The sequence below is a fragment of the Euprymna scolopes genome, chromosome 12 (genome assembly GCF_053919585.1).
Source record: "Euprymna scolopes isolate OS-2025 chromosome 12, ASM5391958v1, whole genome shotgun sequence".
Lineage (NCBI taxonomy): Eukaryota > Metazoa > Mollusca > Cephalopoda > Sepiida > Sepiolidae > Euprymna > Euprymna scolopes.
Window position 1 is genome coordinate 89,670,841 of NC_136493.1, and position 26,085 is coordinate 89,696,925.

A 26,085-nucleotide genomic window follows, 5' to 3' on the forward strand; every position below is an offset into this window, starting at 1 on the left:
TATTTTTAATGCCATTAGTATCATAAGGGGATACAATATAACAATTGTTAAATGACAAATAAAATCTTATTTTTAATGTCCCTAATATCATAAGGGGATACAATATAACAATTGTTAAATGACAAATGAAATCTTATTTTTAATAGCCCTAATATCATAAGGGGATACAATATAACAATTGTTAAATGATAAATAAAATCTTATTTTTAATGCCCCTAATATCATAGGGGGATACAATATAACAATTGTTAAATGATAAATAAAATCTTATTTTTAATGCCCCTAATATCATAAGGGGATACAATATAACAATTGTTAAATGACAAATAAAATCTTATTTTTAATGCCATTAATATCATAAGGCAATACAATATAACAATTGTTAAATGACAAATAAAATCTTATTTTTAATGCCCTAATATCATAAGGGGATACAATATAACAATTGTTAAATGACAAATAACATCTAATTTTTAATGCCCCTAATATCATAAGGGGATACAATATAACAATTGTTAAATGACAAATAAAATCTTATTTTTAATGCCCCTATTATCATAAGGGGATACAATATAAAAATTGTTAAATGACAAATAAAATCTCATTTTTAATGCCCCTAATATCATAAGGGGATACAATATAACAATTGTTAAATGATAAATAAAATCTTATTTTTAATGCCCCTAATATCATAAGTGGATACAATATAACAATTGCTAAATGACAAATAAAATCTCATTTTTAATGCCCCTAATATCATAAGTGGATACAATATAACAATTGTTAAATGACAAATAAAATCTCATTTTTAATGCCCCTAATATCATAAGGGGATACAATATAACAATTGTTAAATGACAAATAAAATCTTATTTTTAATGCCATTAATATCATAAGGGGATACAATATAACAATTGTTAAATGACAAATAAAATCTAATTTTTAATGCCCCTAATATCATAAGGGGATACAATATAACAATTGTTAAATGACAAATAAAATCTTATTTTTAATGGCCCTAATATCATAAGGGGATACAATATAACAATTGTTAAATGACAAATAAAATCTTATTTTTAATGCCCCTAATATCATAAGGGGATACAATATAACAATTGTTAAATGACAAATAAAATCTTATTTTTAATGCCCTTAATACTATAAGGGGATGCAATATAACAATTGTTAAATGGTAAATAAAATCTCATTTTTAATTCCCCTAATATCATAAGAGCCACAATATAATAATATGTATGTTTGTAAAAATCAAAATATGTAATATTTCAGATATCACTCGGTGTGAGTTAGGAAATAGATATTCAACATTCAAAACTTCTTGCTTCAAATGCCACTGCTCTGGAGAACATGGTGTGAATTGTCAAATTCTCTCATCAGAAAATTGTTCGTTCTTTATATATGGTATGTATCAACAAATATCTCTATTTATACTTGCAAACATATATATATATATATATATATATATATATATATATATGCATATGCTAATTCTTCCTTTTTTTTTCATGTCATGTAACGTATACAGTGTTTCTTCTTTGAGTTATTTCACTCTCCACCATTCTTTTTTGTCTATAATTTTTACTGCCGCTCCATAAACGTAGATGGTTTCTCTTTTCCCTCCATATGTGGCCAGCCTTATGAAAATAAAGTAGGGGAACAGAAGACACACCAAAGAGAGATAAAAGATAATATGCGTATTATAATATAGATTTTATAGACAATAATATAGAGTTCGTCTGAGCTTCAATCTATGGTCCCCCTTGGCAGACCTTCACAAAAAAAACACTCATCTAGCTACAACCACTATCAACAATTTCTCCTACTCCTTATCTGTGCCTAAATCTAAAAAAAAACATTCCATGAACAAGGATATAATCCTCGAACTACCTTCTGTCGAACTCTTTTCACGGACAACAAAAATGTATTGAGAATGGTGGTGATTATGTAGAAAAATAAATTCGGAGACAGAAAAAGTCACTTATTCATTTTAATCATACCATTGACTTTTTGTCTCCTTGCTTTAGAAGAATTTCTAATTTTACACTGGCTTATTACTTTCGCATATAGGTGTTACTTTTTGCAATACTATTGAAATATTATAAGAGTCACAACAATATAAGAGTCACAACAACTTGTCCGGCACTAGGGTGTTGATGAAGCCTTCTTGGGTTAATTTTTGTTTAGTCGGCTGTCGAGGAGTTTGAATAGTTTTGGCTGTTTGCCGCCTAGCTTTATTTCAAACTAATAATTATATTTTGGACTAATCAGAAAACCTTCTGAATTTATTTGAAATTGTCTTTCTGGAAACCACCTAAACCCTTTAAAAAGACACATTTTCCTTCAAAAAGCCAGTTGAACGCAATTGATCCGAGTCTACAGATCGGTGTTGCTTGAGGCCTTTTTTGAGCGCTTCCCTTTGCAACACCTCCCCGCTCTCACACACACAAACCTTAACGAACACAGAGGCACACACAACTCATTGGCTTGTTATCGGCTGGAAATCTGTATAAATTTTATTCATTGAGATATTTCCCCTCTTTCTCACTGACTATCTTATTAATACGATCTCAACTTTCAATCAATTATAGTTTATTTAACTGAAAAGATAAGTTTTGAATACTTTTTTCTTGACCCCTGAAACTCTTAATTAATTGATTCAAACTTCTTCGATATCTCAGCTAATCAATCTCCTTTGCTTTTATAAGAACTAAAAATATCCACGAACATTCCATGTTTTTCGTATTACTGTAAGCTTCCATTCTAAATATATAAAACTTATAGGTTGATTTTAGTTGAGATTTGGATAGTTTTGTTTTGTAGGCGTATATAGGCGTGTACGGGCCATCCCTATATAGAGAGTGCTACCGCCTCTCTGATATATCTCTTTTGTGAATATATGCCTTCAGGACTCATTGTTTTGTTTTGTTTACCGTATAACATGCCACTTGTTTTTCTCCCAATTGATTATAAAACCTGCATTATTTTTGCCCTGAAAATATTTCTCTGAATCTGGCTCATCCCAGAAATACTTCTCCCATTACAAAACACGTTAAAGTAATGCCGTAAAAACTGACGTGAAACACATCCCTAAATACTGGTGACCAACATTCGCATAACTTATAGTAAAGTTGATTTAAAAGACCATGAAGATTTTCTCTTCAATTTAAGCATCTGATTTGTTTTTCAGTTTGGGTAGACTGGGAGCCCCATTGTTCGATCTCCACGCCGAGTTACAGGTTTTCAAAGACAAACAATTTCAGATGATGGATTCAAAAGGCGATGATTTACACGTTTTATTATTTAAAAAATAAAAATTAAAATGAAATAAAGCAAACCATCTCTACTATAACTATATGTTTTCTTTTTATTTTCTCTGAAATATATGATATGACCGACAACATGACACTCTTTACTTCTCAAGGTGGAAAGTCATTGGAACAAATGCATTGGATACATTGGCAATGCTGCTGCAAAGAAGGTAGGCTCCCTCTACTGTGCTAGAAAATTACTCACAACAGAGAGCATCCTATATCTTTACAAATTCACAATTCGCCCACGCATGGAGTATTGTTGCCACATCTGGGCTGGTGCATCTACCACTTCTCACTTACTCCCAAACAGGTTTCAAAAAAGAATTTCAAATCTAATAGGTTCTACACTACTGACTAAGCTCCAACCTCTGTCCAATCACCATATGGACTGCTAGTTCCCTTACTGTACTAACTTGCAGAGCGTTAACAGCAATGTGAGGGGAGATTTTGCTGCTCAACTTCTCACAGTCCATTGTTACATACGATCCCAAAAAGTAGCTCCTTATGTTTCAAGTGGCAATATGACTAAATGAGGATTAGTAATCTCTTTTACTTACTCGGACTACTGTTCTCATCTTAAGTGTTATTCTCGCAATATATATTCCTTTATCCTTTTATATATATATATATATATATATATATATATATATATATATATATATATATATATATATAATTCCAGATTAATGTCTCTCACAATATATATAAAACAGTAATCTACAAACAGCATAGCTTGACTGTTTTTAGGATTCGAACCTCAGACGCTATTAATCATATTATCGTTAAAAAAATCAACACAAAATCAACACAAGTTTAAAAGCGGTTAAAATAACACCTAAAGTCATCTAGGACTTTGCAGCATAACAGTTAACGCACTCGACCATTTTTTCATTAAAAGGAACTCCAAGACTGCATAGAAGGACTTTCTCATTATCCTTATATTAGGGAATTTTATTCAAGGATGGGATACCTACTCACCAAGAACTCAGCTAGGGATCTTTATTCTGGGTTCCCCCAAATCAACAGAGATTAGACCATTCCTGTAATGATCCGGTCTCTGTTGATTTTGTGGTGGGAGTTTAGTTCTGTGCATTTCTAGGAGGTTAACCCTTCCAAGTCTTGCCTTCTCTCTTTGAGAAGGGGTTAATTTATTGCTAATCGCTCGAGGCGCTTTCACCAGAGAATGCTGACTAGGCTTCCTAGGCACTTTTCATAGGTCAGAGTACTCCTCTTCTGAGATGCTGACTTCTCAATCCCACTTTCTGATCTTGGTGTCTAAGTTCTTGCAATGAGAGAGAACTAAACACTATATCTACTCGCCAAGAACTTATTGAACTTTTCTGCTTTCTGCTAAGACAAAGCGCCAAACTACAAAATGTTTAGCCTGCTGTGGTGAATAAAATCTCCACTTAATACACGCGCCAATGAAAAAGTTGTGGATCTTTCGAATAACCAACATGGAAGGAGTTGTTTTCTAATCAGTCAATGATAAATGTTTACCTACTTTTTAAAAAAAACGCCTTTTTTTTTAAATAATTTCAACATTTTTCCGAATTTAGTGACTTGTAATAAGCGCTTGTTGAGATTGTGAAAAAAAAACTATTTAATTTCAAGGACCTAATGAAAAGATGAAAAACAATAGAATTAAATAATAAAATTTTTAAAAATGAATAAAAAGTTTTCGCTTTTTTTTCCCCAATATCAACACATTCATTCGTATTTTATTTCACAATTATTAGCTGATTTAATAATATTAATAATAATAATAATAATATAGCAAATGATACATAGACAACAAAAATTCCTCTATCCTAAAATAATAAGGAATGTTCAAAAGCATTTTTCTTATTCTTTAATACAGTCCCGAGCAACGACAGGTAGCCCTGCTCGCAATAATAATAAATTGTCAACTTCTTCAGCAATTATTATTATTAAACAAGTAGACCCCCCCTTAATATAATTTTGGGTACTTCTGCACTTATATTACCGTGCTAAAATAATAATGTTATTATTTAGAAAGTTATTCTTAATATGGGGAGGATATTTTGTAATTATTCTGTACGTTCACCTAACAATTTAATAAAAAAAATAGATATCGTAAAACTTGAATTTAACTTGAAAATACTATTTTTTTAAAATAGCATGATAACATAAATGCATAAGCACCTGCTTTTCTTTTTCATAAACTGCTTCGGCAATTTCCGGGACCTGTTTCATTTTTATTTTACTTCTTGTTCCCTGTTTGTCTACAAAAAACAACAACAACAACAACATTAATAATAATAATAATAAGAAGAAGAAGAAGAAGAAGAAGAAGAAGAAGAAGAAGAAGAAGAAGAAGAAGAAGAAGAAGAAGAAGAAGAAGGAAAAGGCAGAAAATGTTGTGGAAGATGTGGATGAAGTGGCAGGAAATGAAGAGGAAATAAAGGAGGAGGTAATTAGTAATAATGGGGAAACTGATGATGAGTTGCTGGAAAAAACTGAAGAAGTGAGAGGGATCGTTGAAAGATTGAAAGAGATTATAGTGAAAAGAAAAAGAAATGATGGAATCATGTTTAAAAAAAAATAAACAGAAAAAACTCTGAAATTACAGGTAGAAAAAGTAAATGAAGCAGTGAAATGCAAGACCATCACAAAAACAAATAATTTGATTATCGCAGGAAGTGTTTGGGTGGCGGAAAAAATCGGAATGAAAAGAGGTGAACACCAAAATACAAATAAACCAAGGTAAAATAAAATAAATAAATAAAAGATGACATTAAAAAAATTAAGAAAGGATTTGAACTTGCTTGAAAGAGATTTGAGAGGACAGTTGGGTGCGAGGAAGACAGAGAAATTCAAACAACTGAATGAAAATTACAGAATGAAAAGAAAGGGAGTTAAAACTGTCCTAGAGGAGATCAAACAAAGAATGATAGCAAAAAAATGTGAAAGTGAAGAGATATGAAGAGAGAACTCAACAGTTCAGAAAGAATTGGTTATTTAGCCTGGACCAGAAGAAGTTCTATGAAGGACTTAATAGACGGTCAAATTACGTAAATGAAGTAACACAGTAAGAAGATTGGTTGGTTGGTTGGTTGGTTGGTTGGTTGGTTGGTTGGTTGTTTTACGGCATATCAACCCTTTTCGGGTTATTTAATGTCGAATCCAAAGATTTTGAAGAAAAATTTTTAATAGAATATATTTGCTGTTTTCACATCGGTTTCTATTTAACCCATAGTTGGGACCCTAACAGGTACTACCACTCCGGGTTAGAGTGGACCTGGGAGCAATGGTAATAAAAGGGTGGCTCCACACTCCCCAAAGCCCACAAGCTGGGGCCTCATCACTGGATATAGTTTAAGGTCATATCCAGGACCCCCATTGAGGGACTTTTACCCTCTGCAGGGGGGGGGGCAGTCGGCGTATTCTAATGCCCCACGGACAGGGCCCACAGTAAGAAGTGTGCACAAAGTTTTGGAGTATAAAAAAATAATGGAAGTGTTTCGTGGTTGGCATATGTAAAGAATAAAATACAAAGTAAATCAAAGCAACCTCAAGATGTAGTGAAAGTGAACAAAAAAAGATTGAATAAACAATGTAAGAAAATTCAAAACTGGAACCCTCCTGCACCAGATGGTGTACATGGGTATTGGTTAAATAACTTTATCACCTTGCATGGAAGGATTGCATCTCAAATTAATGCAATGTTGACAGGAGATGTAATTCTTGAATTGAGCATGCCTGGAAGAACAGTGCTCTGCCAGAAGGATATTTCAAAGGGCATTGCGGTTGATAACTATCGGCCCATCACCTGCCTTCCACTGATGTGAAAACTGTGACAGGCATTTTGGCAGATGAAATTTACAAATTTCTGGAGCATCAAGAGATCTTACCAGACAAACAAAAGATGAGGTTGTAGAGGGACCAGTAGAGGATCAGTTGCTTATTGATAGGACAATACTTCAGTATTAGGTTCTAAATAACTCGACTAAGGAATGTATGGAAATATTTGGAATAGCAGCAAATGTGCAAGATTTCTTGAAAAGAAATATGAAACAATAGAAAATGTCATTAAGATCAAATGATGGGGAAGTTCATGTCGCCATTGTTGTTTGTTTTGAGTATGGTACCCTTGTCGTTCATATTACAAAAGGTAAATTTGTGTTATGAGTGGGGAAAGGAGTATCAGGTAAACCATTTATTATTTATGGATGACTTATTGTATGCAAAGAACAAATACCGGTTAAATATGCTTGTAAGAACTGTTCAAATATTCAGTAATGGCATAGGAATGGAATCTGGCATGGATTGTTGTGCCTTAAAATTGAAAAGGGAAAAATTGTTGAAAGTAAAGGAATAAAATTTTTGAATGGGGAATTGATAAAAGAGGGTGGAGAAGAAGGATACACTTACTTAGAAATTGTGCAATTAGATAAAATAAAAGAAGCTGAAATGAAGGAAATAATAGGAAAAGAATACAAGGTTACCCCCAAAAAAAAGCGAGCCCCAACTCTAATTAGGCCCCGTTTCTTAGTGTTTTGTCCGAATGAAATGAAACTTTGGTCATAACTAGTTTATTATATTCAAAACATCACATCAAAACACTAGGGTCTTTGGCCTTTTTTCCCCCGTTCTACAGCATATGTTCTAGATGGCCTCCATTTAGCTTTTGTTTTTGTTTTTTTTGGGGTCACCCTGTACAAGAGAAGACTATGATTGGTTCTTAGGTCAAGATTGAATAGGAGAAACAAAATATTTACAATAAACATTTGGACAGCAGCTATATTTCGATTTGGGGCGAGTATTATTCAATGGAAAGAAAATGAGTTGAAAGATATGGACGGGAAGACAAGGAAAAAAGGTGACAATGAATGGAGCTCTTCATCCAGATAGTGATGGCGATAGGTTATATGTGAAAAGAAAAGAGAGAGGACGGAGGACTAATAGGTGTAGAACGATGTGTAAAAAAAGAAAATTGTCTCAAAGTTTGCATCTCCAACTGTAAGGAAAAGCTTATCAAGGGCGTGTCAAAATTTTAAAAATTGCAAGAAAGTAAACTAGTATAAAGGAATTTAAGACAATAAAATGAACAAAAGATGAAAAACACGTGGATTGAGAAGAAAATACATCGTCAATTCAGTAGAAATTTACTAGCGGCAGTGGACAAGGGAAAAAACTGGTGATAGTTGTCAAAATGTGACTTGAAGGTTGGGACAGACACCCTAATATGTGCTGCACAGGAGCAAGTGCTCAGGACAAATTATGTGAAATATCACATTGATAAAATGGCTGAAGGTCCCGTACGTTGACTGTGTGAACAGAAAGGTGAGAATATACAACACCTCGTCAGTAGTTGTGAAAAGTTACCTCAAAAGGAATGCAAGAGACGGCATGACAATATTGCGAGAAAGGTCTATTGGGATATATGCAATAAAAAGAGGATTAGAATGAAGTGGAAAATGGTACAAGCATGTTCTAGAAGGGGTGTTTAAGTGATAATGTAAAATTATTGTGGAATATGAATATTCAATGTGATAATGTGATTGAAAAAAGATGACCAGATTTAATCTTGTTGGAAAAAAAGGAACACAAGGCAATAATCATTATAGAAGGAAAATACCAAGACTTGAAGGGGAAAATAAAAAGATTGTGGAAGTTGAAAAAGGTAGAAGTTATGGTGATGAGGAACATAACAAAAGGATTTGACAAGTGGATTGAGAAAATTGAAATCCATTGCAATGTTGGAGTGCTATAATAGTTGGGAACTGCCAAAATTTTGCAGAAAGTGCTGGAAGACTGAGAAAACAAAATGCTGATAGCCTATATTCATTTGTTATGATCCGCCTATCAGTATAAAATCTGCAATACCAACAACCAGACACAAAATACTACTACTACTACTACTAATAATAATAATAATAATAATAATAATAATAATAATTTATATATATAAAGTAGTAGCCATCGTGTGTGTGTGTGTGTGTGTGTGTGTGTGTGTGTGTGTGTGTGTGTGTGTGTGTGTGTGTGTGTGTGTGTGTGTGTGTGCAACTCTTCTATAGCACACACCACTGGACTGATCATGACCAAACCTGGTATGATGATAGTCTCCAAACTATGGATGGTGCACACCATTTTTCAAAGTCAAGGTCAAAGGTTAAGGTCAAGACTTTGCTGTAGTCCTGTGTTAAGAGCGGGTATCTTTGCTAATAATAATAAAAATAATAAAAATAATGAAGAAAATAATAATAATAATAATAATAATAATAATAATAATAATAATAATAATATGTGTGACCTAATCTTTAAATTGGATTATGTATTTAAATCAAAATTTAAATATTTAATTTTAGGCTGACGAGATATATCGTTTTTTTTGTTTTTATATTTTGTCGCCGAGGGAAAAATAAAACATGATTCCCACAAGATAGGCTAATACAGTAGTTGTTTTGAATTGAGCGAAAGTCTACTAATGTAACCTCCCCTTTAAAACTTGCAGAGACTTTACCGGCTAGAGATTTCGTCAAGTCTATTTTTAGACCGGATTGTGAAGCAGAGAAGAAGAGGGGGAACCAGAAGTGGTATCGCCTCCCTTTTCCCTTTCTAACTGGACACTAGCAAAAATCGCTCTTTTCGGTTTGGGTCGCCGACCTGTTAAGAGGTCTCTCTCCTTGTGGGAGGAGGGGGGTCGACTTCTTCCCCTCGTGTGAAAAGGAGATACGGATACATGAGACGTGGACGACGCGAGCTTTTCCAGTCATGCAAGAGAATGCGATGAATTTACCTTCTCACAAAATAGATGATGACTTTTTCCCCATCATGTGATGGAGATGTGGATGTATAAAATGCGGACGATAAGAACATATGAATTTGCTATTTTTCCCCACCGAAGGAAATACCTTGGATTAACCGCGTCGTTGACGAATTGTGAAACACATCAGCAAAAGAAACAAAAAAAAGGGGGAAAACAAAAGATACTTGTAAGTGCAAAGACTTTGATTACCTCCCCCCACCAAAGACTGTTGCTCATTTCAATACGCGTAGATATACATCAGATTCCATAACTTTGAATACATTTCTTTTTCTTTTGTTAAACTCTTCCTTTTTTTTCGTCTTAAATAAATCTATTTTTGTATCATTTGGAAAGTGCCTGTTACCTCGTTATTTCATTGCATTTTCATTGTGTTCGTCCTTGTGTCTCTATCCATTTGTTTCATTTTTTTTTGCTGTGTCACATATGCGATAAAGTGAAAAATACTTGGGTTTTTGCTTTCCCGTACATTTCATTATGCCCTCCCCCTTTGGCAACGTGTCACAAAGGTAAACGATATTTGTTTTATCCTTAAGTTTCCGTTCATACACCTACGTTATAAATTGCCTTACCACATCTTTTATCGCATGTGTAACATATGGTTGAGCACTCATCCTAGAATAGAAACTGTCCCAAATGTTAGTAGCAAGCAGGTAAGAGATGGGAAAGAGAAAAGTTGAGTTTATTTTCTTATGTATGTTTTTTTTCTTCTTGTATTCTTTTATTTTGCAAAGTAAATTTTTGTTTGTTGTTCTCTTAGTTAAAAAAAAAAGCTGCCATTAATTATAATTTAATTCTAAATGAAATAAAAAAAGTTGCTCATTTTCTAACGCTATAAATTTCATTATTTTCATGGTTATTTCTCTGTTCCATTAATTCGCTTTAAATTAAGATGACTACTTGAATATTTGAAATCCCTTATTCAAATTTATAATATCTAAAACTAGCTCCCCCAGTAGATCTGGTAAATAAGTCCAATCCACGACTACTACGCCTAATGAAAGTCACTTAGCAGCAGGTTTGTAAACCTGTGTAAGTGACCCTTCACTTTTCGCTCTCTGAAAGCGTAAGAGAATGAACAAGAAAGCCATTCTCACTGGGCAAAGAATGTATTTGAGTACCCATGCTTGACTTTACTGAAGAAATATTAAGATGTAAATGTTCACTACACATACTGATTAAACTTAGTTTCATTTAATACTTAGTATGTGTGTGTGTTTTTTTTGGGGGGGGGTCGGGGAGGTGTATATGGGGCTTAAAGGATGAAAACTATAAGTAACACTTATCTGTTGACTCCAAATCAAAAGACTCAATGTAAATATGCCGGGATCAAATGCTAAATATTTTCATAAGAGTAGAGCAGCCAGTTTAAAATTTAGTGCATATTAATATTACACATTACAACTAATAATTCACCTCCCCGCCCGAAATAAACACCTAACTCTATATAAATATAGGAAATCGACTAAAAGTCAACAGAACTCTGAGCCGGCCACCAAGAAGTAAATGAAACGAAAATGGTCCTGGCGAAAGATCAAGAAATAAACAAGAAGGTACAAATAATCTCTCATGCAAAATTACTAATTTCATTTCGAAGGGGACGTAACTTCAGATAAAAAATGAGCTCAGTTGTACCCATACTAAGTAAATACACATTTCTGTGTGTGTAAATGTCTGTTCACATCCATAATATATATGTGAGAGTGCATCTTGCCTCACATCCATCAGGAAGGTAGACTCTAAGTGAATGTTGCCTTGAGACTCTGTCCATGTGTTGCCCATTTTATTATCATCAGTATTAGTAGTAATAATATTCAATAGTTCAAGTTTGGGAAATGGAATTATTGAGTTAATTTAATTTCCAGGGCAACGCCGGGCCACGAATCAGCTACTTTTTTAAAATAAATTGCTGTAGCAGCTGTTCTTTGCATTTTACTTGAAATAGAATTAAAGGCAAATGTTTACTAAACTGAGACGAAGAGAACATTCATTTACTTTTACAAATATCTTAATGGATTATTATAAGACGTGATTCAATATATTTTTCTTCCTTTCTTGAATGGAGATTTTACAATTTAAACTTTTCTTCTTATGACGCACGAAGTGATTGATTTCCTTCAACAGGTAGGAGGTGATAGTGGTCAAGTGATTAACGACAAAGATTGACGACCTGAAGTCTACAACAACAACAAAAAAAAGAAAATCAGTTTTCATCGAGCGGAAATGGAATCATATCATCTTTTCTAAGCCGATCATTTTATCGTTCCATTCTGTAGTTTAGATTTAAGATTTCCTGTTGCGTATAGTTAATGTACTATTATTAATATTCAAAATTATCAGACTGGGGGTTGGCAAGTGGTTAACGAAATGATGGATTACTTTGAAATGTCTTGAAATGATGGATTATCTTGAAATGTCTTGAGCGAATTCTGCTAAAAAAAACAAAACAAATCAATTGATGATACAGGAAAAAACATCATCGATTGTATCATCATTACAAACATTATCCTCTTAACACTAATCGGCTGTCTGTATCACTCTAAACACTTTCTCACGTGACTATTCTCTATCTCTACGAATCTACTATCAGCCTATGTATGCGGTTTTGTTTAGACTGCCTCTGTCCTATTTTTAGGACTCTTCATAAAATGCAGAAACATAAGTCAAAATGTCGAGGGTGTAATTCTAAATATAAATAAATAAAAAGATGGAGGCCTGATTAACAACGAGAATTACACCTTCGACATCAGAGGTATGATTTTGACTGTTTGTGACATTTAAAGATTGTGTTTGAATATGTTTTTCTTTTTCTTCATAGAATTGTCTGAAGAGTTTGCTATATTCAAAAATACAGTGACAACATATTGTTACTTTTTGTTGAAGATTGCTAACGAAACAGATCTGAACATATACTCTTATGAGAAAATAAAAGAACATGTGTTTTCAAAAATTGTGAATTGAACCAATACATATACATATATATATATATATATATATATATATATATATATATATATATATATATATATATATATATTTCATTTTCACCCAAAACAAGGCATATTACCACTTGGAATATAACGAGCTTCTATTTTTTATTGTATCTAAAAGGAGACTGAGGAGTGCTGAGCAGTGAGGTGTCTGTTCGCATTACATTTAAACTTTTGCAAGTTAGTACAATCAGTGGAGCAAGAAACGGGGAAGGAATTCCAAAGTGTAGTAGTCTGATGGAAAAAAAACTATCAGAATACATCTAGGGATCTCAACAGTAAAGGGGGGAATTTTGCTGCTTGTTGGTATGTCGGGGTTAAGTACGTCAAGGGGGGGCACAAGTGTTATGAGTTCATCAGAGCACATATTTATGTCTGTCATGAAGATTAAAATGATGAGCATCAATCTAACAACCTGTAACACTCAACTGATAGTAGAAATGGTTACGTGATTGGAAAGATTTATTGTTTGACTTACGAGATGTCCAACAGCTGTAGCAGAATCTGCCAACGTGTCACAAAAAGTTAAAGGGTTTCTTGGTATAAAGCAAATGGAACCTCATTCCATTGAGGAATCTCTTACCAGAAAAACATCCTTCCATTGAAGAATTCTCAGGATGATTTGGTCATTGATATTCTGTATCCTGATTGGCACTTTGGCAGCAGGTGAGTGGCTAACATTTGAAAAAAGTCAATATTATTTGGATCTTTCAGACCTTCGTCCTTATCTTGACTGTTAGTTTTACAACGTTTCGGTTGATGTAAACTTCGACCTTCTTCAACTGTATCTTGTCAAACTCGATAATCTTTCTGTCTAACTCAGGAGTCATTCCAGCAAACTCGGTAATCTTTCTGTCAAACTCGGTTATACTTAAATAATAGCTAAAAAAATCTTCAGGGCAGTATTTTTTTTTCAAAGAATTTTGTGACTATTCCACCTGCTAATCCCAAATGGTCACCCATCTGGTACTGGTCAGGTTCAATATTGCTTACCTTCAATGATCTACAATAATTATTATGTATATATCAGATCTATTATTCAAACAGAACTCGGATTCGGCATGCAGAATCCACGTTCTGCAACAATTACACCAAACTACATATTATGTTTAAAATTTCATCATTTCGTTTATTTGTAAATATTTGTTAATTGTATGAATACACAATGTTTTGAATTTTTGAGATAAGGATTGATTATTCATATTATTTGCATTCTTTGAACTACTGTTCTCATCTTGAATGTTATTTTCACAACGTTTCGGTTGATGTAACCTCCAATCTTCTTCTGGTGTATCTCTCTCTCAGTCGAACACAGGAATCTGCATAGAATTATGAACACAGGAGTAACATGCTCCTGTTCCATCAATCATGACTGGCTAGAAGTCCTGAGTAATTCATAATTATATTTTGAGTGTTGCCCGCACTGTGGATTGAATCTTCAACCTACAGGAGAGTGCAAACTTACAACTGCATTTTACCAAGGACTTTATCCACTATGCCACAGGTCCTTGCAGATTCCTGAATTCGACAGAAAAATTTTGACGAGATACCTCTGTAAAAAAGGTTGTAGGTTACATCAATCGAAACGTTGTGAAAATAACACTCATGATGAGAACAGTGCTAGGAAGTTGGTTGGTTGGTTGTTTTGTTTTACGGCATATCAACCCTTTTCAGGTTATTTAATGCCGAATCTGGTGATTTTGAAGAGCGATTTTTTAATATAGTATATTTGTTTTTTAAGTCGTATTCTATTTAACTCATAGTTGGGACCCTAACAGGTGCTACCACTCCGGGTCAGAGTGGACCTGGGAGCAATGGCAATAAAAGGGTGGCTCCACACTCCCTAAGGCCTGCAAACTGGGGCCTCACCATCGGATATAGTTTAAGGTCATATCCAGGACCGTGCTAGGAAGAATCCAAATAATACAAACAATCATTCTAATGTGAATACGTTCTTTTTTTTTTTTACTTGCCTCCCCACGAGGGCAGAGTTAGACATGAGGTCGGTTTTTAATGTAAGGGGAAACGAGTTCCCCAAAAAACAGACATTCTGGTTAGTAACAATAATAGAAAAAATGTATCAGTCATGAAGAATTTCTACTCCATTAACCGAGACCAAAAAAGTGTAGTGCAGCATCTGAAGAACATATACTACACTTTGATCTTGGCCCGAATAGGTTCTTGCTGAGTCGTCCTTTTTAATGATCTAGTCCTATCAAAGTTCCACCATTACTGATCATATTGTCTCGCCATCTACCTAATACTTAACCTTTATCCTAGAGTGGCATCGGGTTAGGGTTAGGATTAATAAGTTGATAAGTGGTGCCCCTAACACACGTAAAAAAAAGTTAACAGGTGAGCTTATTTTGACACGTGGGCACTAAAATACAAAATCTTGCCATTATTGAGTGATGAATGCAATGCATAATACAATCGTCAATAAATGAGATCTTTCTTTTTTTTTTTTTCTATTTAAGAATCTGATCAAGAACACGACTACTGCAGATTTAATGGTACAAAATTCTTACAGGGTGAAAAGTACACAGCACATTCGTGTAATGATTGCACTTGTATTGGAAATGATACGTTTAACTGCGACAGCTTAAGATGTTTCGGTAATGTTGAAGACTTTCTCTATTCTTCTGTTTCTATATTGTTGAAATTCCATCATTCCATCATCTTCGTATATACAAGGTAAAGTATTTTAGTCCCCTATTCAATTGAATAGTATAGCTCTGTAAACAAAAACTGCATATAGAATTCTAATACTGATTCAAACTAGCATAACCGCACTAGCAGACATAACTGGATTGTTCCTTTTTACACCAATAAGTCCACTTAATATCAGATAATGAAAGGGAAAAAGGAAAAAAAAAACATTTTGCTTTGACAACACTATTCTTTTCTATGCTTTTCTTATAGTATACATACAAAACCGTCCTCTAAAATTCCTTTTATTGCTCTCACCTTAATAGAAAGAACATTATGCATTATTTTCCGGTATCAATTGTCAGGCATGCATGCTCAGACTTCTTCTTTACTATAATCATTTTCCTCTTTTATAAATCACTGTCATTCATTTTAAAACTTTTATTTCTTATAAAACATGTAATTTATTGAAGAAATGTTGAGCATTAAATTCGATAAATCTTTGACGTTTACTAACATACTACCCGAGTTATGTGCGCTTGATAGGAACTCGGCTACCTTGGCATTGGGGGCAACTTCCCTGGGAGTGGAAACAAAATCTGTTGTAGCGGACTACTATACTACTATATATATCCCCCAGTTGTACAAAATAGGAAAAATGAATTGAATGGAGAAAGGAACGAACAACGCGTTTATTGAAATAAACAAACTAGAATTTATTTCATGAAGAAACAAATTAAATGAGAGGAAAAGTCTATTGTTGTAGAGAGAGAGAGAGAGAGAGAGAGAGAGAGAGAGAGAGAGAGAGAGAGAGTGAAAAAGTCAATCTAGGCCATGGAGATAGAAAGTGTGTGAGGTGTACGTACTCTCTGTTGGCTCTTGCCCCACACATAGTAGCAGGGGACGTGAAACACGTGGGCGTGCCCCGAAGGGAGCGGTCGGTTCGTCGACCACCCAGGTCGGGAGCCGAATTGAAAAAGAGGGAAACAGCTCAGGTCTCTTGCTTTTGTAGTTGTTTCCAGTGGTCTTTTGCGCATGTGGATTTCCTTTAAAGGGAAGTGATGTTGCCCATGTGTGTGTACGTGTGCGCATATGTGTGCGTACATGTGTGTATGTTAGCGTGTGTGTGTATGCATGTGAATGTGAGTGTATGTACGTGAACGTGAATATATGTACATGTGTGTACGTGCACGCGTATGTTTGTGTGCGCATATGTGTATAACAAGAAAAGTAGCTTGAGATGTGGACGCGTGTTTTGTGTGAGACTAGAACAGGCTTGCACACTGTCATGGCGATCTGAATGAAGGCAGCTCCTCCCGTGCCAAGTTCTTACTGAATTTAGTGTCCTGTTATTATTCCCTCACATAAAATATCCCATATTTTAATTATACAACGTTGAATGACTAAAACAAAATAATAGATTTGTTTATTTATAAAGAGTGTTCATTTAATGATGGAGTTTATCCAGCATTGACGCTCAGTTTGTCTGCAAACATCACAAGATTTTTGTTGTTTAAAGTTAAGAGAAAGGAAAACAGAAGTTTTACCGCATGTGTGCATCGAGCAGGGTCAGGTGAGAAAGAGAGAGATCAAAGATGGCACCCGTCGTTTTATGAACTATATTTTTTTAAAGTCTCGCGAAATCACGCTGCACACATGCAAATGAGGAGAATTACAGGCTGTATATAAGTAGCTTGAGTTGAGAAGTACGAGGGTGAATCCATATCTTTGATGATTGTCAGTGCTAGTTACATTGTTGGGTTTTGAGCCATGTGTTTGTTGGCCCGTTGCTATAATTTTTCTCGAGTTGAAACCAGAAGAACAAGCTATCTTGGTTATGGCCACCAGCCTGAACAATATGATAAAGCCGTTCAGTGGCGAGGGTAATGTGGTGGGTTAGGGTTAGGGTAGGCTAAAGAAAGTGGACCTAGTGGCAAAGCTCCAAAAGATAGGCGATGATACTGTTATTCCTGAAGGGGTACGTGCTAGCCATATACTTGTAGCTTAATGGGGGAGAACAGAATGATGCTGACCCAATCAAAGTGAGATTGATCCAGACATTTGCTGAAGGTCCGTTTGAGGCGTTCAACAGATTAAAAGAGATGAGGTGGACGAAGGAATCCGTCGATGTTACTGCTAATGAGCTTAAAAGATTGGTGGAGTTAGCAGAAATTAGGAAGCAGGCAGTGAGTCACATGGCTAAGATGGCATTCATCACTAGGTTCCCAGAGGAGTTTTCCAAGAGGTTGCAGTAGGTTCTGGGTGTTGAAATCTTGGAGGTGAGTGAGCTTCTCTCAACTGCGAAAATATTAGTGAGCACCCAGCCATTTGGGTCCGTAGGAACGACTGCAACAGCACGGAAGAATGTGAGCAGAAGCTGTCCAGGATGGCAAAGTGTATGTTTCGAATGTGGAGGTCTGCTCCTGTGGAGAGACTGCAGGAAGTGTTTTTTTGGAAAAAACCGTGTGCCACAGGTGTAACTGAAGTGGTCACATGACAGTAAACTTCACAAGTTCCGGAAACTGCCAGCAAGTGTGAGTCAAAGCACCAGCAGCTGCCCCAACTCAGGAATAATGGTGCACTCGCAGTAGATGCCTAAGTGGGAAATCATGGTGGAAGGACAAGAAGCGGTGGCCCTGATCAACACTGGCTGTACCACTACTATGGTGCACACAAGCCTGGTTGAAGGATGGAAAGGGAAGGGTGAAGTAGTGGCATTCGATGAGGCACGAGTAAAGTGTCAAGGAGGGAGGACCATCACGAATGAAATTGAGGATCACCTGATGAGGGACCAACTGGTGCCTGGTGTCTAAGTGCAGAATGCATGTAATATGCCGACTTGGAGGCGTCACAATCAGCAGCAATGGGTGACAATGTACAGTGACAGTGGGTCAACAAAGAGGTCAAAGAGGCCTGGGAAAAGAGATGGACATCGATCAGTGATCCAGTTTTTCAAGCAGAATTCGACAGGAATCAGTAGATGGCGAAGTGGGTGTGGAAGAATAGACCACTGAAGCTAACAGGGTGGTATGCTATGATGATTCTCTACAAAGAGGAGTAAGAAAGAATTTTGAATGAGAATTGGACAGATGGGTCGAGGAGGGCATACTGTTGCCGTGGACGGAGGATGTCAAATCGGGCATCTTGCCATTGATGGCCATTCTGCAACCAACAAAAGTAAAGGTCAGACCAGTTCTGGAGTTCTGGATTTCCAAGAGTTGAACCAACGCGTTGAATAGCATACTGGGGGTGACACTGTAGATGTATGCAGTGAGACCATTAAAGAATGAAGGAAAGTGAATGGTATGTCTATGTTGGTCAATCTAAAATCTGCCTACTTGCAAATCTGTGTCGCCAATAAACTCTAAAAGTACCAGTTGTTCAGATATAAAGGCAGAACCTACTGCCTTACAAAGGTGGGGCTCAAGATCATGTCGACCATTTTGAGGAAGGTTCTGAAAAGAATGGGGAAAAGAGATGGTGCCATGAGCTCGTACATCGATGACATCCTCGTAAATAAACCTCTGGTAACTGTAAAGGAGGTGGTAGTTAACTTGGAGAGTTCGCGTTGGCTGCCAAGGCACCAGAAGAATTGGATGAGGAAGCGGCCATGAGGCTAAAGCTGAAATGAAGTGCATCAGGTGGCCTGGAATTTTGAAGGGAGAATGAGATCTCGCAAATGAAAGAGCTCAACAAGCTTTTTTAGACCGGCATGCAGCTGCATCAAGAGGCTGAATGAAGAGGATGGGATAATAAAGTGGGAGGAAGAACGGCTGCCTTGATTGGAGAGATCCTGAAAGAAGTGGAAAGGTAAAATGAATGCAGTCATGTGGTGTAATGCAGGCAGCATTGCAACAAGTGTCGTCTTGGAAGTGGTTGGAGTGGATAAGAATGAAAGGGGTAACAGAGATGCTGGTGAAGTGCAGGCTTAGGATACTGGCTGAACTGATGCAGGAGTTTTCTCGGAAGCTGCACATAATCTTGGTGGCCTCCAAGAAGAATAGGGCGGATGTTCTCCGAGTGAGAAAGAGCTGGCTCATGCTAAAAAAAAGAGAGTGTTGCTGCAGTGTCTGATCTAGATAATGCTGGGATGCGAGAGTTGCACGATCTGCACCATATAGAGGTAGAGAGGACATTGTACCTAGTGAGAAAAGTCGACCTGAGTGTCCCCAAGGAACAAGTAAAGTGAGTGATCAGGACTTGAGACAGGTGTCAGTCAATTGATCCTGCCCCAAGCGTGCACAGAACTGGAGAACTAGATGTGACTGGGACTTGGGAAAGACTGGCAGTTGATGTCATCCATTACAGGGGTGGGCTTTACATGACAATGATCGACTGCAGCCCCAGCCGCTTTTCCCTATGGAGAAGGCTGTGAGGTGGAACGGCCAGTGAAATAGCAGCAGCCCTCAACATGGTGTTTCTGAAGTAAGGTCTGGTGGAAGAGTTGCTGACAACGGTACCACATTTAGATCAGTAGCAGTTGTGGATGTAATGGAATATTTGTCAATTTTTCAGAACTACCTATAGACCCAGTGGCAACGGGATTGTGGAAAGAAACCATCATTGAGTCTGAACGGAAATAAGTTCTATAAACTTAAATGATAACAAGCCGCATGTGCATAGTCCCCCTCTAGTGAAGAAATGATAAATGTGAGAAGTGTGAAGGGCCAACGTTGCCTTCACATTTTCGCCAATTTTCAGAAAAATCTAACAGATGGAGCAAAAGTTATGGGGTAAAAAGTGTCATTTCTTTTTTTTTTTGCAATTTTGGGGCATTTGTGACCCCTTTTGAGCTCCTGGGAACGCCGAATCCCAGTGAAAACCGGCAAACGATGCAGTTTCACGCCTTAAGACATGTATATTTGAATTCAGCACCATGGAAAACTACTATATAGATATACATATCAAGTTCTTGAGTAATATATAAAAAAAGGTATGTTTTTTTAGCCCTAAAAGTCCCAGAGGGATGCGAACCAGAATTTTGCCAGGGTCACTCATACTGAATTTATGTTAAGAACAATAGACTCCACATTTTGTCCAAGTTTCAAGAAAATCTAATGGATGGATCAAGCGCTATTGGGGCAAAAAGTGTCGTTTTGGGCCATTTTGGGGTATTTTTGACTTCTTTTGAACCCCTGGGGACGCCGACCCCTCAGTGTAAATGGATAACGGTGCAGTTTCAGACCTTAACACATATATATTTGAGTTGACCACCGTGAAAAAACACTATATAGTCAGATATATCAAATTTTTGTTGAGAAATATGAAAAAAGAGCCACAAAAAGAGGCGTTTTTAGCATTGAAAGTCCCCAGTGACATGAACCAGAATATTGCCAGGGTCACCCATACTGGATCTATATTAAGAAAATGGGCTCCAAATTTTGGCCAAGTTTTAAAAAACATCTAATGGATGGATCCAAAGTTATGGGGCAAAATGTGTCATTTTTGGCCATTTGGGGGCATTTTGACCTCAGGGCACAACAGGAATTTTTATAAAAAAATATTTTTACTGTGCACGTCTATTTAATGAAATACAATTTGTGGCAAAATTTCAGAGAGAAATGGATTTCAAATCTCAAAGTTGCGAGAAGTAGTCTCTGCCTATTTGAATTTATTTAGCACTTTTTTTTTTGTGCAATTAATTTTTTATTTTTTTATTCTGTGCTTAAAAGTTTAATGTGGAACAAATAACTGAACTCACGAAAACCATGCAGTTGGCCCTACAAACACAATAAAAGCAAATGGAATATTTACAAGAGCAACAATTAAAACAAAGTAAATTATTACAACCTATATTAATGAGGCAAGTAGAAAAAAAGATTGTCGGTTTACACCTGAAGGAATTGCAAACTCTCTATCAGAATTTTTGTATGGTCTGACTTTTCCAGCATAGTTTAGAAGATATGAAAATATTTTTTTCTAAAAGTTGTCAATCGTGGTCTGACGAGGAAAAAATTATTTTGCTGTTACAAAAACTTGAAAAATACCAAGTATACTAATTTCAAAGAAACGATAGATATATTATCGAGAATTTGGGGGGAATGGGACAGCTTATTTTATATGCGTCATAAGTGTTTAAATATTGTGAAACAAGACGAAGAGGATTTTATTGCTTCTGCAAGAAAATTAAATGCCCAACATGAATTATTCAGGATAAAAGACCTCAAAGAAATGTTTAATATTTGTTTAGGGTTTAACAGCCCCTAAAGATAAAGAGATTTGTTCAATGATAGTATCAATGATGAATGTAGACACTGAGATAACTTTACAAAAAGTTACGGAAAAGTGTCAAAAGCTGTTGAATTTAAAACAGGACAATACAATTGAAGGAAAAAATATTGCCAAAGTACAAAGGGTTAAACAATGTGTCCACTATGAAAAAAAAATACTGTAGAACATGTGGAGGAAAAAAATCAAAAATTAAAAATAAAATATCCTATGAGTGTGGACATTAACATCACAAAGCAACGGTATGCAAAAAGAAAAAAGACTGTAAGTCTGGAAGAATAAGTACAATCGGTTCTAAAAATGAGTCCATGAATGGTAAGAAAAGAAAATACATTGATCTCAAAATTAATAGCTGGAAAGTACTTCTGGATATTGGGAGTGATATATCCCTAATTGATGAAATAACTTGGAAGAAAATTGGATATCCAAGTTACAAAATACAGAAAAAATTGGCAAAGGTATTTCTGGAAATAGACTAAAATCCAAAGGTGAATTTTATACAAATGTGACACTGAATGAAAATACAGTAAATACACGAAAAAATTCTAATTTATTTGGTATCGATTTGATGATACTATTCAATTTATGGGAGAAACCCATAAACTCGTTTTGTAGAAAAGTAAGTGTGGCAGGGATAGAAAATTCCCAACTGCCAGAAAAATTTATTAAGGATTTAAAAAAGGATTTTAAAAGTGTATTTTCTGAGGGACTGGGTTGTTGCACTAAGGTTGAAGTGAAATTTGAACTGAAGAACAATGCCATTCTCTTCACTGGAAGCAATAGATGAAGAACTAAAGAGACTCGAAGAAAATGAGTAATTGAAAAAATGGACTACTCTGAATGGACGACACCCAAAGTATATGTAAAAAAGAAAAAGATCAAGATATGTGCGGATTTCTCAATTGGACTTAATGATTGCTTAAAAGATCATAACTATCTGCTCTCTACATCTGAGTTGAATGAGGAAAAAATTTTCTCAAAAATTGATTTATCAGAGGCATATTTGCAGGTCAGAGTCCAGGAAGATTGTTCAAAATACCTAACAATAAATACCCATAAAGGATTATTTGACCTAAAACGGTTAGCTTTTGGTTTGAAAATAGACTCAAATTTATTCCAACAAATTATGGATACCATGTTATCAGGCCTAGATTTTGCAGTGGCTTACATGGACGACATTCTAATAAGAAGCAAGAATGTCGAAGGACATAAAATTCATATTCATGAAGTATTCGACCGAATAGCAAACTACGGATTCAAAGTGGCTCTCGAAAAATGTTAATTTGGTATGGATAAAATTGAATATTTAGGACAAATAATTGATCAGAAAGGTAGTAGACCTAACCCAAATAAGACAGAAGCAATTAGAGACATACCTAGACCAGACAATGTAGTGAAATTACAGACATTCTTGGGTCTAGCGAACCACTATAATCCTTATATCCCAAATATGCATGAATTAAGATTTGAATGAATTATTGAAGAAGAATAAAAAATGGCACTGGACAAAAGAATGCGAGGAAGCATTCCAAAAAATAAAAAAGTGTTTGTTATCGGATTTAGCTTTGGCACATTATGATCCGAAGAAGGAGTAAATTGTAGCGGTAGATGCGAGCGAATATGGTTTAGGAGCCGTGCTTCTACACAGATTAGAAGATGGGTCTACTAAACCAATTGCTCATGTCTCAAGGGTTTTATTACCTGCAGAAAGAAATTACAATCAGATTGAGAAAGAAGGTCTGGCAATTGTGCATGCTATGAAAAAATTTCATAGATTCATCCACGGAAAATCATTTGTCTTGCACACTGACCATAAACCATTACTGTCAATTTTTGGTTCAAAAAAAGATGTTCCTACCCGTGAACAGATTGCAGCGATGGAGCATTATTTTGCTCAACTACAATTTTAAAATGCAACACTTACCATCTAACAAAATTGCATATGCAGATGGTCTGTCTAGATTGATTCCAAGTAAAATAGAATAGCTCGAAGAAACGATTATAATAGTACTGAAAGAAGAAAATGAACAGACATACTAATATATATTGTTAGAGAACTACCTGTAATACTCAAAGAAATAAAAAAAAAGAAAAACAGCGAAAATAGATCAATACTTTAACAAGATAAAAAAAAAAGTGTGTCAAAACGAAAAGAAGAAAAAAGGAGTAAAAATGTTTCCGTTTTCAATATGCAAAGAAATTCTAATGTATGCAGATAGAGTGGTAATACCACAAGTGTTACAAATGAAAATTCTGAAAGAATTTCATATGGGCAATCTTATAATCTCCAGAATGAAAGCTCTAATGAGAGGATATACATACTGGCCTAAAATGGACCAGGACATAGAAAAAATGGTAGAATTATGCAAAGGTTGCCAACTAGCAACGAAAGCATCATCTATAATGGCCGGGAATTTATAAATACAAACACCCCACAGCTGCAAACACTATAAAGGCATTAGACAAGGTATTTGGTCGTTTTGGAGTACCAAAAACAATTGTTAGTGACAATGGCACCATGTTCACAGGACAAGAATTTAAGAACTACAGTGAGCCACTAGCCATGAAACATATCACAACACCAACTTAGAATCCTCGGTCTAACAAGCAAGCAGAAAGGTTTTACAATACCTTCAAAAGAGCATTGAAAAAGAATAACAACATCGACACTAAAGAAAAGTGTATCAAAAAATTCCTAACAATTTATAGGATAACGCCAAACCAGAATGCAAATTTATCACCAGCTTAAATAATGTTTGCCAGAAAAGTATGTTTGTGTTCGACTGATTAATTCCGAGCAAAAAAGAGAAAAAATTATTAAAGATAATGCAAAGTACAGGACGTATAAGGATGGTGATAAAGTTTTCTTTATAGCTATCGGCCAGAAAAAGTTTTTGAGAAAATGGAATAGTCTCAAAAAGAATCATTTACGACATTTTCCAAATTGAACCGCCAAACAAGGAAATTCCAAGGGAAGTATCAGTAACTACAAAAACTAATCTCTCTCCAAAATCAAGGAATTCCCAAATGCAAAGGAGTAAGGAGAAGTGAAAGAAAAAGGAGAAATGCTGAACGTTTTGGTTCAAGCTCAAAAACAAGTAAAGCCAAATTCTAGGGAATAATTTGGAGTAATTTTCCTTGGTTATATAATGGGTCCGGTAAAAAAAGTTTTTTTTTATATGGGTCCGGTGGATCTGTTTATTAATAAACATATAAATTGATATATTTAATATTTTCATACTCGTAGGACATGAGCTTAAAATTCCAGACTTCAATAACTTTCAAATTTTTAATAAAGTTAAAAATTAAAAAATTAAAGCCGCTTTAGCAGACAGGCCATGCAAAATGAGAGAAACTGAAGTTGTACGAAAAAGGAAAAGAAAAGTAATAAAAAGGCGAGTATAAGATAAGATAAAATAAAATATTACTCCAGGAAAATGTCTAATTCGGATTATTACATTGTGATGTTGATTACCCAAAATACAGTTTGGATCATTTTACCACACTGCTTTCAAGGACATTCACTTCGGATTTTACCATGCAATTTGGATGTTAACTTTTATATCCTTTTCTTTAACTTCTCTTACTCTATGACTTTTAATTACTCAATCAATTTTTAATTGTGATTTTCCATGTCTCACTAACTTTAGCAAATAAGGTGTAAACCATTATAACTATTTGCTAATATTTTCTCCTCTGAAGAGCTGGCAGACATCGAAATTCTATAGGATAAGGAGTTAAAATATATGTAATGTATTCTTTGTCTTACATAGAATAATAAAAATCTTTGATCTGAAACTCAAACATTTCACGTCATAAATTTTTAAATTCATTGAATGACTAAAATGTTATATATATATATATATATATATATATATATATATATATATATAAGTGTTTATAATATAATATTCTCATTAGAAAAATAAATGACAGTTATCTACATATTAATAGGGTAATGTGTAAGCTATTTATTTATTTTGTATGTTAAACTTACATCACGTAACTGTCGCTTAATTGTAGTAAATAATTTTACCAAGAATTCTTCATAACTTTTGGTTTCGATTATAGCCGATGACACCCAAGTCATTTATTTTTT

At 35.1% G+C, this 26,085-nt stretch overlaps 1 protein-coding gene across 9 annotated transcripts in view; it reads left to right on the forward strand.

Moving 5' to 3' along the window:
* LOC145291415 (uncharacterized) overlaps positions 1–26,085 on the forward strand; it is a 91,444-nt gene that overhangs the window by 38,436 nt on the left and 26,923 nt on the right. For 8 of the 9 annotated variants that reach the window (XM_080137227.1, XM_080137225.1, XM_080137224.1 and 5 more), the window contains 2 exons: positions 1,288–1,419; positions 15,587–15,724. In XM_080137227.1, the coding sequence (XP_079993353.1) occupies positions 1,288–1,419; positions 15,587–15,724 (270 nt within the window). Of the gene's footprint in view, positions 1–1,287; positions 1,420–3,205; positions 3,368–15,586; positions 15,725–26,085 lie in introns of those variants that run through there. The other variant, XR_013869409.1, reaches the window with a different exon arrangement.